Source organism: Perca flavescens, chromosome 6 (genome assembly GCF_004354835.1).
Source record: "Perca flavescens isolate YP-PL-M2 chromosome 6, PFLA_1.0, whole genome shotgun sequence".
In the NCBI taxonomy this organism is placed as follows: domain Eukaryota; kingdom Metazoa; phylum Chordata; class Actinopteri; order Perciformes; family Percidae; genus Perca; species Perca flavescens.
The window spans coordinates 27,382,583-27,397,813 of record NC_041336.1 but is presented as its reverse complement, the minus strand read 5'-3'; the positions used below and the strand labels follow the sequence as shown (position 1 = coordinate 27,397,813).

General features: G+C 40.2%; 1 protein-coding gene across 1 annotated transcript; it reads right to left on the bottom strand.

Annotated features, from left to right (window-relative positions):
• Positions 1–37: 37 nt before the first annotated feature.
• Positions 38–14,812, bottom strand: washc5 (WASH complex subunit 5). Its single transcript, XM_028580357.1, has 28 exons — positions 14,556–14,812; positions 14,080–14,225; positions 13,757–13,841; positions 13,269–13,369; positions 12,545–12,737; positions 12,199–12,351; positions 11,913–12,026; positions 11,269–11,440; positions 10,435–10,562; positions 9,933–10,062; positions 9,479–9,591; positions 7,779–7,945; positions 7,287–7,362; positions 7,070–7,180; positions 6,455–6,595; positions 5,840–5,920; positions 5,583–5,684; positions 5,067–5,246; positions 4,770–4,894; positions 3,033–3,195; positions 2,759–2,861; positions 2,603–2,682; positions 2,282–2,385; positions 1,789–1,918; positions 1,559–1,655; positions 1,024–1,177; positions 773–860; positions 38–487 (listed from the first exon to the last, which is right to left on the bottom strand). The coding sequence occupies exons 1-28, from the start codon at positions 14,739–14,741 to the stop codon at positions 431–433; spliced, it is 3,480 nt and encodes a 1,159-aa protein (XP_028436158.1). The 5' UTR covers positions 14,742–14,812; the 3' UTR covers positions 38–430.
• Between the last annotated feature and the right edge of the window lie 419 nt (positions 14,813–15,231).

The following is a 15,231-nucleotide window of genomic DNA, read 5'->3' as shown; positions in this document are numbered from 1 at the left end:
CGATCAATCATCAACTGAAGAGAAACGACACAACATATTATGATACATCGTATTTATTACTCAATTTCATTTTGAAATGGCACAAAGCGATCATACAAAACTCGGAATTAGGCTATTTCAATTTTCTATCTATATACAATCTATTATTAGTGCATTAAACATTAATGGTCAATGAACTGTGTAAGCAAACCATTCAACAAGCTTTTTCATGGTAGACATTGAAGTATTGGTGTAAATAATAAAATGAATGAAGACTGAAATCCATTTAGCTGCTTCAGTTTCAGGGTCTTGTCATGGCTTATGGGAAAACATCAATGTTATTAGTAACACACCTATGCTTTTCCTAATATGACAAGTCAAAATGTCTGCAGTAAAAAAAGCCTATGGCAACAAAAGCATACTTTTCTGATGAAATGCTTCATCCAGATCTTCACATTATTGTTCTGAACTCATCAAAAATGAAACTGGGCACATGGGCTTCTGCCACCTTAAGAATACAGAGAAAAAAAAGAGAATAATAAACATACTATGCCGCAGTACACAGAATAAAAATAAGAGACACAGTGCTTAAAACATGTCTATGGTCTCATTCAGGGCATGTTGTGTGTGATTAACCATTTCTTCCAGCTGAAAGGTATTATATCTTACTGTATGACAATACAGTTGCTAAACATGTCCGCACAGAATCATCAGAAATCAAAGCTACCCCCTGGTTAATGTAAATTATTACTTATTTTTACTAGCAGCATTACTAATTTCAAAGTTAACCTACCTTGCGTGATAGTTTTGTGAACTTCACATAGTCTTCCAGGAACATCAGAGCTCCCACCACATCAGAAGGCATGTCAGGGATCTTCTGACTATGATAGGGTCAAACGGAAACTCAAACGTGAGTACATAAAGCCATAACAGGATACATTTCGTAAAAGTATTCAGATCAAGCAAACAAAAACAGAAACAACACATTTATTTAAAACTAAATATTACATTTTTATTCCAAAGTAGTCAAGTCTGTTTTGTTACCTTGTGCACTGCTCCATGATAGAGCGGATGAACTGACCAATGAGAGCCAAGAACTGTTGTGTGTATCTTGAGTGAAACTGCTTGAGCAGGGTGAGCATGCCAAGCACTAGTGGAGGCCAGTCAACTGGATCTGTGGCTTTCCTGCAGGTCATTCCTGGGAAAACACAAGACATCAGTTGGTACGGTCATTTACATGTTGATGCAGCCTTACATACCAACTCTAGCATACTGGCCACCACGTCATTTGTCACTATTATAACACAAATTGGATTTGCTTACGATCCTTAAACCTTCCTGGTCCAGGTAGTGTCTTTCTTCATTTCCCAGTATAATGCTTTATGTGTGCAATACAGTAAGTAGCCTACCCAGTTAAAACTACATCCAAACTGTAAGAGATAGAGCAGCCGTTAATGGATGTTATACCATGTGGTTATGCCACTGGTCTGACCTATTGCACTCACAATTATACAACTTAATAACTCACCAACAACAGTACGATAAAAGCTGTAATATAGTCAAATAAAAAAACATTTGCCTTGGTTTTTGTTGTACTGAAGTTTGGGCAGCTGAGCAATAATAAACAGGAAGTTGATGATGGGGAAGTAAGGTAGGCGCTTTGTGGTGATGTAGATCTGTGAGAAACAAACGTGTAAAGGGTCAAAGCGTTTTGAAATGCATAACCACACAGAACAGAAAACTTTTCTGAAAATCAATCTGTCAACACTGATCACATTGTGTGGAAAGCAACGGCCATAATCTCTAGACCTTGTTGAGTGGGTTGTGAATGCCGGCAGCCTCCAGGTAGGCAGTGATATCATACAAAAGAGGGTTGTCCTCTTTAGGGTAGGGTAGGGATGGATCCTGGTAGTGAGCTTCAATGTCTGCCAGCAGAGACCTGGCAAGGGCACAAAAAAAGATGACGTTTTGTAGATGAAGACAAGAGTTTAAAGACAAATTTAAAATGAGAGCAATAATCAGGTATCAACTAGTAATTGTGCTTAAAATTCTAAGTCACATCACATATTTTCTTCATCAGCAAGAGCATTAACATCGAGTCATTAATATTCTACTAGTACTACCAAAAAACATTGCAAAAGTTTTTTAATAATTATTGTATATATACATGTATCATGAGTCTAAATAAATATAAACACATATCTCTTTATGATACTGAAACAAAGCAATACTTTCCCCTCAACACTATGGTAATAATTACACAATTACAGTTATATTAGAGAGGTGGTGAGACTTGACTGACTTGTTGATGTTTTCCAGGGCAGCACCCAGGTGTTTGGAGTCAAACTTGCAGGAGTAGTTCAGCTCATTAGCAATCTGCTGTCTGAGAATCTGCATCTGACCAACCTACAACAAACATTTATTCAATATTATTTTTACAGCATCATGTCTTTATTGGCATTGGCAGATGTGATTTAGTGGCATAAAAATACAGAATGGAGGGGTTTATTAAAGATGCATTAAAGGTTTTATCTTCACAGAATGCACATCCCCGGAACATCAGTTTCAATTTATCAAAACATATTTTCTATTCACAACATTAGAGAATATCATGGACCAGTACCTTCATGATGGCCTCCAGGTATGCACCCCACATCTTCTGGGTTTTGGCCACAGCATTCGCATACACTTTGCTGGCATTACCTGTTACACAAAAGAAATATCAATAAGGAATAAAAAGTTCCTGGCAGATTGTAGGATTTCCTAAATGAATACCTACCCACAATACCCTGGACTGGGTTGACAGCCCCGAGCATGGCTTTGAAAACATCCACCACAGCTTTGTCCTTCAGGATGGTCCTCTGAATCAATATCAGGAAGTTCTGATGGGAGAAACAGGTTGCTAACAGTGCAAATATATTCAGGTATGCCTACTATGAGCATTAAATATACCATAAAGGCCCTTATAGACCTGAATTCATTAATTTTTTTTTCACCAATTAGAGCCTTATGGTAGCTTTATTTGAGACTTTTTTATACTGTATGCTAATTACCTGAAGTTCCTTGACAATCATGAAGCAGAGCAGGCGGTCTAGTCCATTGAGGCCAAATGTACCCAGGGTGTTCTGGATCTCAGAGAACAGCCTGTTGTTGGTAACCTCCTGGTGGCTCCTCAGGTCGTACCAGGTGTTTAACTGGTCGATGTAGCACGTTACCCTGTGGAAAGGACCAATGTTTGTCAGGGAGCTTATAGTCTCACATTGCCAGAGCCCAGACCCAGATCTCCACAGCGCTGTGGAGTAAGGTCGGGCTACACCACACATACATTCTGGGATATGAAAAAAAAAAAACACTCTGGGTTGTTTGCATTTCTTTAAACAAATAACAATAGTCTTGGCCGGCCTTAAGTTCCGGACGCAGCGACCGTGGCACTGCAGAATATTCTCGGTAAGGAACTTGGTGGAACATTGGCACAACGCAAAAGAAAACGGCACATAAGATAGTAACTTGGTTAACTTTTCACACAATACAGTAACGTAAGCCATTTAAATTATACATGATACATGTTTAAATGTAATTTGCTCTTACCAATGTATCGCCGTGGGTATTTTGTCCATAGCAAATCCCGGCCAATCGTTCCCAAGACATCCCAGTTAGAGGGTAAATGCCTTAAACATATTCCTTGCAAATCTTTACAATTGTTCCCCGAAATAACCAAGCAGGCCTGCCTTATTGCACAAACTAAACTTTCTTCAAAACGTGCCATTTTCAGCGTGTAGCTTAGCTTTCTAACTCAAAGTTTGTTGTTGTTTCCCGAAGCGAAGAGCAACACGCAGAGAGTGGAAGGTGAGGGGCATCGATGCCAAGCAATAATCCTGGAAATGTACTAGTGATAGTGGATTTTACCGATATCGTAGCTAGGTTGGGCCGTATTTGCCGATAACCGATTAATCAACCTATAGTATTTACAATTGATACTTGATAAAAACAAACATGACACTCCAAGTAAAACAGTGCTGAACTTTATTATAAAAACAAAAAAACTGTATTGAACCATGAAAACATGCTAAATGAAATAAATATAAATATTGAAGTCAATAAAAGACATTCATTCAAACTGAAACAAAAAGTAATAAATAACAAATAAAAACAGTAACAGACGATCTCTGACCTGGAGGGATCTATCTTTCCCACTATCCTCGTTGTTCTCGCTTGGATGTCCATATAAGGCGTAATGTGTGACGGACCTTCCTTCCCATTGGTTGAAAACATAAACAAAGGCATCATGGGAGATTCCCTTGTCGGTAGCACCTACTGTCTATGGGTAGCACGGAGTTAGCGGCAGAAATGACCAAAAACGTGATGAATTATGGCCCTCAAGTGGATAAATCTTGGATGTAACAGTTTGGATTTAATGCTCAACAACCCCGAAAAAAGGCACAAGTTCCAGGCTGGATAGAAGATCACCTGTAAAGACTAGAAAGACCCTCTAGAGGCCGCTATTGTAATGCATGATGCCAGCAGACCCTTCTCAGCTCTCGCGTACTGTGTAATGAATTACAGCGCGCACTTCTCAGCCGCTCCAGCAACGGACGCAACCAGGAAAACTATCGGTATGGATTTTTGCCGATAACAATAGTTCCACCAATCAACTATCGGTGCCGATTAATCGGCAAAACCGATTAATCGGTCTACCTCTAATCCAGACTAGGGAGCTTATAAAGACTGCATGATTCAGCATCTACAGATATGACCAAAGCAGTTCCACTGTTATATTTGAGGAGACATACTTGGGATCAGTGATCCGGAGGATCTCTCTGCAGAGACGCCCGATGAAGGTGGCAGACTCATCCACTGAGGGAAACTTTGGGATGGGGATGTGGGTGGACTGGTGCACACTCTGCCAGTCCTGGATCTGATCGGAAGCAAGGAAAAAAGAAAAACGATCAATCAACTCCCGTTACTGACAAATAGACAAACAACCAGAGCATTTCTTATTGATTACAGAGGGACAAACTGATGTCGGTGCACTATTCAGGGATGGGATCAGAAACTGTAAAAAAGCATGTGACTGCATTGAGCCTGACCTTGGCCCTGAGGAAGCTGTTGCATTCCTGTTCCACATTGTAGTTGATGATACGGGACACCTCCTCCTGCCAGATTTTAAGGCCGTAAATGCTGACGTAGTCCTGGATGTACTCAAACGACCTGTAGAACCCATCCATGGTGGCCGCCATCTCCTTCAACTTGGGCATCAGCTCACTAGGCTGAGAGAGTAGAAGATTTCTGTTTAGTCTCATATTTAAAAGTTCTCACTGCTGTTATCCTTGATTCTCACAGGGTGAGAGGACATGTACATCAGATCACTATTTTTTTTTTTTTTTTTTTTTTTTTTAAATACATGAGCCAGTAAAAAGATGTTCTAAGTTGTATTCCGGGCAAAACCTGTAATTGTAAATGGTTTACTGTTTTGGTCTTGTGTCCTGGAGAAACTCCTCCACTTCTATTACTAATTCAGTGATTTGATGTTACACAATAACGCACTGTAAAATATAAAGATAAAAATATTCAGCGATCAACAGATAGCCGATCTGAAGTCGGACCTTAGCCTTGGGGTTGAAGATCAATCCCTTGTGCAGAGCATAAGCCACCCTCTTCACCAGCTCCTTCCTGATGCCATCCTCCAGAAGCTGCTTAGGATCCACCTAAAGCGTCACAGTGCGTTAGTAAAGTAAAATCAACTACAGTAACTTATTCTTCAACTGCACTGTGGCTGATGAAGACACACCATATTCCTGCCTGCATGTTGGAACAAATGTGTTTTACTATTCTATCATCATGCCAAAGTAAGAAATTTTACCTTAATGATCCCAACAAGAGTGGTCTTCATCATCAGGATCCCCTCAGTGAAAATGGAGATGTCATGGGTGAGCTTAGCCACCTGTTAACACGTGAAGAAGAAGGATGTTTAGGCACACAAATGACAGATAGAATCAAATTAAATCATTGCAATGTCAAAGTATTAGGATACGCTAAAGAATATTCTACAATAATTTGCATAAAGAGAGATGAATGCCAACAGACATTGTACTTGAACTACATACTGTACAAAGACATCTGCCAGGCGGTTTTGTTTAAAGGTTAAAATTGAAATTCTAGTCAAAAGTATATTAATCACGTTGGATTTCAAGACATTTGACAAAATTTCAAAATTCTCAATAACAGCAAATTCTAGTTTAGTAAGTCTCTGAACCTTCTTTTCGAATTTGTAATTGCATCAAAAGCTGTAAATGAGTTAAAAATGTTCAGAAATGCCAGCTAGTATGATTACCTCCGAATCAAATACAATAGACTAGGCCTCTGTTTCTGCTTTTCATGTCATATATTATCAAAGGATTATTTCCATTACTTCAATCACATTCTGAACAACACTCCAGGAGCTACATGCACATTGTGAAGTGAACAGTTGTTTTACTTCATAGCGAGCCCCGAGCTGGGAGTAGTCCTTTAGCTTGTCCTTATCTAGCCGCGTGGGCACCTCCATGATGTCATGGATCTGAAGCTTGATGATCTTGGCCAGAGAGGTGAACATACTCTCTGGGATGATCTGCAGCACCTGCAAACAAGAATCAAAATAATCTTTCATCTCTTAATACCTTTGAGGGTTTTTTTGTTAAGACAGAAGAGTGGAGATTAGTCTTCAAAAGCAGATGGTCCACGATGCTGTGGATGAAAAATCTTATGTACAGCTAGTGGGAGCAAATCCTCTAACATAAAGTAATATGGCATGTGTCTGATGAAACCAGAAGGTAAGAGAGCAGCTTTAGGTACACATCTACTAAGTGGCTGTTTTTGGGGTAAATTTGCCAAACAGATGGTTGGAGAAACATTAATCATGACTGCGGGTGTTTACTGCGGCTACTGAAAAATAATTTACAGCATGCAGGGCTCTTCTGTTAAAGTTGTGAAACCATTTTGGAAAGCGAAGTGTTCCTTTGTGAGTGCCGCAGGAAATGTCAAAGACGGACGTCCTCTCTGCTACATAACTTTATAAGATCACAGGTGAAAACGTGACTTTAATGTAGTGTACCTTTCTGACATAAGCCACCAACTCTCCAGAGTAGAACTGTGAAACACTCAGCAGGTCCGCGCTGTTGGCCTGGTTGATTCGCAGCAACGGAAGGTCCAACGCAGATGCCAGCTGCTCACACACACAAACACACAAGAATTCTTAAAGTTACGGGAATCATTTTTCAATTGTTATTATTCTTTTGGTCTTTGTGTGAGCATGTGGGCCTAGTCCTCACCTTCAGAAATGTAGCTCTCAGTTTGGTGACCATGGATGGGTTGACTCGGATGCTCTCCTGCATCATTAATGTGAAGCTGCAGAATAAAACGTAAAGCCCGAAAGAACAGGTGAATTCTGCTGTACAGACAAAAACTAAACACAGCTAAGCTAAATAAGTCAAGATAACTGCAGCACTGTGGTCTGTGGTTTATATATTTAAAAAAAAAAAAAAAAAAGGCTGGCAGAGTGTCTCCCTGTCTTCGGCTGACAATGTGAAAGAAACATCTGTTACTATCTCCATGTTATTGAGGCGCTTCTAACAGAAAATAATGTGAATGACAGTGAAAATCAAAATATGCCAGAAAATGAGTTACTAAATATGGCTTTCAACTAAACTGCGTCGCAACTGCCTCATCAAAGATTCATTTTCAGTTTATTTATGTTTGCTTTACCATCTTCTTCTTTACCAGTATTTTTTGTATGGCTTTAATGTTTATCGGTAAGTCAGTACCTGTCAATTATCTGCCACGCGTACGACAGGTCTCCAACTATCTGCATAGTAATGAGGACTTCTTCTTTGATGTTGATGGTGCGGATCATTTGGTGCAGAAACTTCCTGGTGTCAGCCAGGAACTGGCAGACCTGTAGGTTAGACTCCAACTGGTGAAACTCCTGGACCTGAAGACCAAACAAACGACACCACATTCACGTATCTGTATCCAAGGATTGTAGGCACTCGCTTGGCAGTCTCATTCTCCATTGGCGTTCATTCAATTTCTGGCTCATGAGGATCATTTGGTGCTGGCTCAGAAGACTGAACCAACTGAACTAGCTAATTGTGGAAACAGTTATCAATGACAGAAGTGATTTTTGTGAAAATCATGTGTAACATTTCTTATTTTACAACAGAGCGTGGCAGGACAGACAGGAGCAAATGATGGCATTACAAACCACTGAGCCAACGAGACACTTCTATGTATTCCGACGAGTCTCTATTTATATGCATTTCATGGCAGTTATTTTTGTCTCTTTGTTCTGCTACCAGTGTTTCCTTTAGGATTTTTTTTTAGCAGTGGGGGCAGGTCCCCCCCCCCACCCCCATGAAATAGAACTGACGCTGCGCTGCAACACAAACAAATTTTTTCACCTCTAATCACACACACAATGAGGCATATTTTTAGTTGTGATTGAACTGTATTTTTTGAGTTACTATATAGGCCAACTTTGATCTTGACATATAGGCTAAGCATTCTGTAGCATATAACAATAAACCCGCTAATAATTACATTATCTTAATGCAGTGTAACTACTTCAGCACACAAACAACAAAAATCACCAGTTAACTTAATTTAAATTTGCAACACCAGGCTTAAATGAACTGACAACATAAGTTATAAGACTTACAGTTCTCAAGAACGTACACACACAATCTCAACTGGCTTATCATCCGGACAACGTCTCTTTTTCCTTTCTCCTGTTTTCTGCCGAGTGACGCGTGTGCTTGCTCGGTGTATTCTCCGACATGCACTCTAACAATGCAGCTATTTCTGATACCGTGGGTGGCAGAAATGTTGCCATGGCGGGGCCGCCATGGTCAAATCAACATAGTGGAAACACTAGCTACCGTTTGCATACATTGTTACTGGATTCGCTTTGTAGTTATACGCATGAAGCTAAGGCAATCAAACTAAATAGTACAACATTATTCGTCTAATGTTGTCAAATTATAAGGTCTAAAGACTCCAATGAAGTTTTAGAAAATTAGAGCTGGATGATAGGGAGAAAATCAAATATCACGATATTCTTGACCAAATACATCGATGTTGATATTGTAGCGATATTGTAGGCTTGACTATTGGTGCTTTCACAAAATATTTACACAATGAGAGTTTTGATAAATAATCATCAATAATGTGGATACCATGACTAGGTGGGTAAAGGCAAATAATAAAACAGTAAGTAAGTCCGGTAAGTCCAGAAAATGACATCACTTCACTGTAATGCAGCCTTTAAAACCAGGAAAAGACAACACATATGTCATATCACGATATTACGATATCCAAAATGTAAGACGATATCTAGCCTCATATTATCGATGTCGACATAATATCGATATATTGCCCAGCCCTATAGAAAAAAATCTTAATGACCAACACTGTCAGTTTAATGTGAAAATGTGAAGCCAGGATGAAATGTCTTTATCTTGCTCACCTCAACAAGAGCCTGTATGAGCTGAACTGTCTTCCTCCCAGCAGCTGTGGAGTCCTCATAGTTCAAAGACTCAATCTGCTTTGAGATTTCTCGGAACCAGGCCTGTAAGTTCTCTGTGAGGAGAAAGAATGTTATCAAAGTAGTTTTTTTTTTACAAGTGGTGGTTAAGGAAAATGGGTCTCTGCTACTCGAGCTACAGTCACAACGACAGAAGTAAGTATGACTGATGTGAATTTAATCCGCCTCCCCCTGCATGTGTGTCCTTAATTCATTTTCCCACTATGTTTCTTCTCTGCCTCAACATTTTTCTCTGAACAGCTTCAAGCTCAAACGCATTTAAGCATTTGTGTTCCACTGAAATAATCTATGACATTCAAAGCATGAAACAGTCAGCACCCCTGCATCGCTGTGTGTGTAATCCTTTCACCTTGTCCACACTCACAGTGTAACTCACCATTTTTCTCCACCCTGGTAAGAGGTTTGACGCCAGAGAAGACTTCGGCCAACTCAGTCATTCTCTCTGATCCCTCCTTCTTAAAGCTCTCCCATTTGATCTGCTTCTCTGACAGCATCTGCTTGAACATCTGGAAGAGGGACAGCACAGCCGCTGAGTCAATGTGGAGGGATTAGTCAGAGGAGATGTGTAATGAGAACATTACATTTGTGTCCTCTCCAAATGACAGACTGGATAGCCATATGCTGTCTATGCTAATAGACAACAGAGCAGACACACCTAATGAGAAACACAGTTGGCTGGATCATGGATTATTCTGGTATTCATTTCACACTTTCACTCCAGCTAAAAAAAAGGGAAGAGACCAATTTGTTTGAAAGCAACTTAATAACCCAGAGTCCATCCTCCTTTGTTTAGCATCTCCCACAGTATTAATGACAATTGGCTCCTTGTTTTTCCATGTTTTCATTCATATTATGTAGTATTGAAGAGACACTCTCACCTCTTTGAGTGTGAACTCAAACTGAGCAGTGTCTAGCAGCAGCTGGAACAGGATCTTGGGGTTGTACTTGGAGTCGCTGAGAACTTGGTCTTTGATCTGACGCAGTCGCTTGTTGTTTGGATCGTAGGCTGTAAGAAAATAACTCATTCATTAATTCATTTTCATTCGTTCATTGTAAATGAAAGACCTATTGTTATTAGGGGTGATCCCGAATAATTGACTAATCGGCAATCCGATCTAAGGAGCCTGTATCAACAGTCGAATCGTCACAGTGGTGGGAAAATGTGATTATGAAACAAAGGATCCTTCCATTCGGGCTATTTGGGGGTGCTGAATGTCTGATTTTACATAGAATTGCTTGGTTTCTCTTAATAAATCATGGTCTATAGGCTATTTTGCAATACATGTATTAATTACAGCACTCAGATAAGAACGTGTGAATTTAAAACGATTCTCTGTCAAAAGCAGTCTGCCTGTCTGTTTATCGCTCTCCCCGTCTCCGTTGTAGCGCTACGTACAGCGCCACACCTACAGGCGCACACACAACAAACAGCACTGTCCTGTCCTGAAACAACAGCTAAGCGATAGTCACATTGTTTATCTCATGGCCAATTAATTTAGTTGTCTTTGCTATTTTTCTACGGATACATACATCTTACACAGAGCGGGCAAAAATGAGGATCAGGCTAATTAAAGAAAGAAAAAAAAACATCAATTTCTTTCTATTCGTTGACCTTGCCCATTTACAATTATTCTGAAGTAATTTAAAGCATTACAAGAGACATTATGTATTCCACCTGTGTTCTAAAGGAAAAATCTGCCCAGTATTCTCACCTGACTCTGCGGAGTGCAGCATCAGCCAGCGGATAGCAACATTGCAGTCCCTCAGACAGTTGAGTAGTTTGGGAATGTTGTCCAGGATGATCTCCTCCCTGAGGAAACCTTCTTTTAGCAGCTGCTGCACCTGAGGCCTCAGGCTCTCCGTTCTAGCTGCGTATCGCGTGGCCTAAACATACAGTGATGGTGGCCGTGTTGGTTGGGGGGGTATATGGTTAAAAGTATCTTTCATCTTGGATGATAACTAAATCATTCATTCATGGCCTTAAGGAAGCATGGCAATGTCTGCAGATGACCCACTAAACAAGGATTAGTCAGTTGCCACCCCCTGCTACGGCTGCAGTTTTTCCTGACTACGACGCTGCACATCTTTGTTAGTACCCGTACGTCAATTTGAGCTTGTGTACATTCACTATCTTTTACCAAACTTTTAAAGACAAGTTTACAAAAGCCTTCTAACTGACTGATTAGATTAATAACCTTGTGTATCAATTGAGATCCTGTACAGTCGACTTGGATGACTTGCAAATTCTTTAGATGCAGTTATCAGTACCTGCATACAATAAGGGTGCCACACTGAAAGACACATTGGCAATGCTGAGGTCTGTGTGACAATGAAGCCAATAAAACATTTTTAATACCTGCTCTTTGATGTTAGCAGAGTCAAGGGTGTAGTTGAGCGCAGTCTTGGCAGCTTTGTATGGTTCCCAGGCCTCCACCAGGTTCACAGTAATCCCCATGTAGATACTGATAACCTTCAGACAGACACACACACAGACACTTCAGTACATTCACAATAAAAAAAACTGAGACAAAGCACGATAGAATGCCAACACAGATCACAGTGAATGCCAAAACATTGACTGTGACATGACGCCATTGGTGCAGTGACCAGTGAACAATCTCACCCTACAACAAATGTCTTACCCAGTTGTCAGGGAAGTACTTGTCCACTATCTCCCTCATCTTGGCCTGCTGGGTGTGCAGTATAGAAGGGCTGAAGTAGAGGCAGACATACAGCATGGCTGCCTGGTTAGCCAGCGCTGTGCTACGATGCTCTGGTAGAGGGTACGCAGACACCTGATGGACAGGAAGAGAAATGTGATTTTTTTAGGTCCAGCCCCAGGACATTTGACACAATATATGTCCACTCAAGTTGTAACAGTCTCATAAAATTCAAACGAGGGAAAACTTAACTCTAATCAGAAAGGACAAAATCTGTCATTTTGGTTTACCAAAAGTTCAAAAAGATGTTCGACCAAATGTTTCTCACTTGGTTGTATATGTCGTCCGAGCGCAGCCTGCCATGAACCATACTGATAAAGGAGGCACTGATGGGAACTCTCTGGAAGTAGCTCTCTGGGTAGTTGGCTGGCCGTTTGGCTCCTGGCTGACTGGAGTAGCCCGTACTGCGCAGGAGCTTGCAGATGTCATCCAGGTTGGAGTCGGCTGACGAACGGGCAGCACTGAAGAAAATGTGAAACAATTAAATAATGGGAGACAATTTAAAGACTGAGTCAAGTGAGGACAAAAGTTATAGCATAATCTGAATATGAAATCATTTAGCCATAATGAATTCAAATGTTCAAATTTAGTTCAACTCAGCATGCTTCTGTTTCTGTATTATCTGCACACCTGACATTGCTGTTATTGTAACTGACAAGATGAGATTTTAATATGTCATTCAAATATGAACATGTAAGAGTTATGTTTCTATAGAAACTAATATTTTGATGTGAAATCCACAAGTGCATCCACATTTTCACTATATCACATTTCAAGCATATTTACATAAAGCGATGATATTGCAACTGAGAAGGAGAGTGAGAAAAAGAGATCAGGTACACCACCTATAATGTTCACTCTGTCTAATATTTTAAGGATACACGTATGAGTCAAGTAACGTGACTCAATTTAGCTGTGAGCGAGCGCTCTGCCTAAGAAGTGCATTGAGCAATGAATGTGAATGTGTGTGGGTGCGTGAGTCACAAGCGCACCTGTATCTATAGTAGGAAACCAGCATCCTCTCTCTGACCTCCCCTTCAATCTTTTGGTCAATAACCAGCAACATGACTCCATAAAGGTAGAGAGCCTCGCACTGGGTGGGGGAAAAAAAACAGACACAATCAACTTCAGTGGTGTCTTTTTGGTTAGTTTTAATGTGCAACTGATAGAGCTGGGCAATATATTGACAGCATATTATTTATCAAAAATCTCATTGTGTAAATATTTTGTGAAAGCACCAATAGTCAACACTATAATATTGTTGCGGTATCGATATATTTGGTCAACAATATTGTGATATTTGATTTTCTCCATATCGGCCAGCCCTAGTAACTGATGAAAATAAATCAATCAGCAAATCAGTGACACAGCCAATTCATTCTGATATGAACTCATCACAAACAGATATTTAGAAGATGTTATGTTAGCTTGCTCCTGTAATGTTACAACACTAAAACTGGTATCCATTTCTGTTACTTACTAAAAGCTGTTTCCCATCCTCATTTAGAAGCACTGTCTCCAGAGTCTGCTGAATATAAACACCCTCATTTAGGTCATCCAAATATCTGAAGAGAGGAGAGAATGATAGAATACCAACTTGTAAAATAGTCTTCATCGTGTTTTGTGGTTTAAAACGGCGATGAAGAGGAAGGGTGTGTGGGTTCAGGGACTCTGTTTTAGCTGTTTATTTCAATAGGACAGCTCAAAACATGTTATCCTTTTCTGAAGAACTTTTACTACTAAATTTACTGAACTTAATGTGAACTGGAAAAAAAAAAACTAAATAGCCCAGTCCTGTCTTACCTGTTAAGATCCACTATATATTTGTGGACACTCTCAAATGCCAGATAGAACCTCGACAGAATCTCAATGTTGTTCTCTCGAAACTCTTCATCCAAGTCTTGGAGCTCAGGTTTGGCTTCCAGCTTCCCCTCGTAATACTCAGGACCCTGGCGAAGAAGCAATATCTTACAACAAGACCAATCAATACTCAATCTATACTTTTGTCCCAATAAAAAAAAGGTACACACCACTCCTAATAATGGGGACAGGGTTGAAGAGCTGTTCCACTAAGGCATTTATTTTCAGAGCTAAACTGTTTTTGTCCTGAGCTCTACGAAAACAATACAGCAGCCCAGTTTCCTTAGGTCTACAAAATATACATGTACAAATAGGTTTTAATGTAGCTTGTATGTTAAGCTTTGGCCCAAGGGTGAGACTATAACTAATCGCCCAAGGCTAAACATGTCTTAGAACTGCTGACCTGATGAAATCCATACCTTAAAGTAGCTGAAGTCACAAATAATGTCTCCGTATTTCTGCTGCTCGCTTTTGTCCTTGAGCCTGAAAACTGCAGGGATGAAGTCAGAGAGGCGCAAGAGCTCTGCAATGATGGCATTTCCTCTAGAAACTATCCTGAGGATGGCCTGGCCACACAGGTTGTTCTCCGCCAGGAAGTCCACCATAGCGGCTGGAGGAAGAGGAGGATGCACAAAACAGCCACCCCTTGACCTCTTGACTGACTGCTTGAATACTCCAGCTGGGAAAAAAAAAGAGAAAGAAAACAGGTAGTTCAAAAGACTTTTTGATGCCGTTTTTATTTTTGTCATCTGCCCTGCTGAAGTGTCTTTGAGCAAGACAATGAATGCCCGACTGGTTCTGCTTATGACTCCTCCTGAAAGAGGCAAATTAAAAGAGCATTCTCCCAAGTGGTGGTTATTACATTAGTATCACCTAGCAAATGTCTAGTACTATTAGCAGAGTACTTTGAGGGAGGATGGAGGTTTTCTCACCGGAAATAAAGTGCGACAAGCATTTAAATTACTCTAATGCACTGCAATAATTTTGACTAATTCTAATGTCAGTCCTATAATGTCTGTGTTGGTAACATTTGAACACCAAGGTTTCGAAGTCCCATGTTTCTTGAAGACACATCAACACGCATTACCAAGCACT

What these genes read in the sequence shown, in the direction of transcription:
- washc5 (XM_028580357.1), bottom strand. Translation starts at nt 14,741, where the DNA reads ATGGTGGACTTCCTGGCGGAGAACAACCTGTGTGGCCAGGCCATCCTC. An exon ending in CTCTTGTTGGGATCATTAAG is followed by an intron (nt 5,685 to 5,839) that starts GTAAAATTTCTT and finishes GTGACGCTTTAG; the next exon opens with GTGGATCCTAAGCAGCTTCT. An exon ending in ATCATGGAGCAGTGCACAAG is followed by an intron (nt 861 to 1,023) that starts GTAACAAAACAG and finishes ACCCTATCATAG; the next exon opens with TCAGAAGATCCCTGACATGC.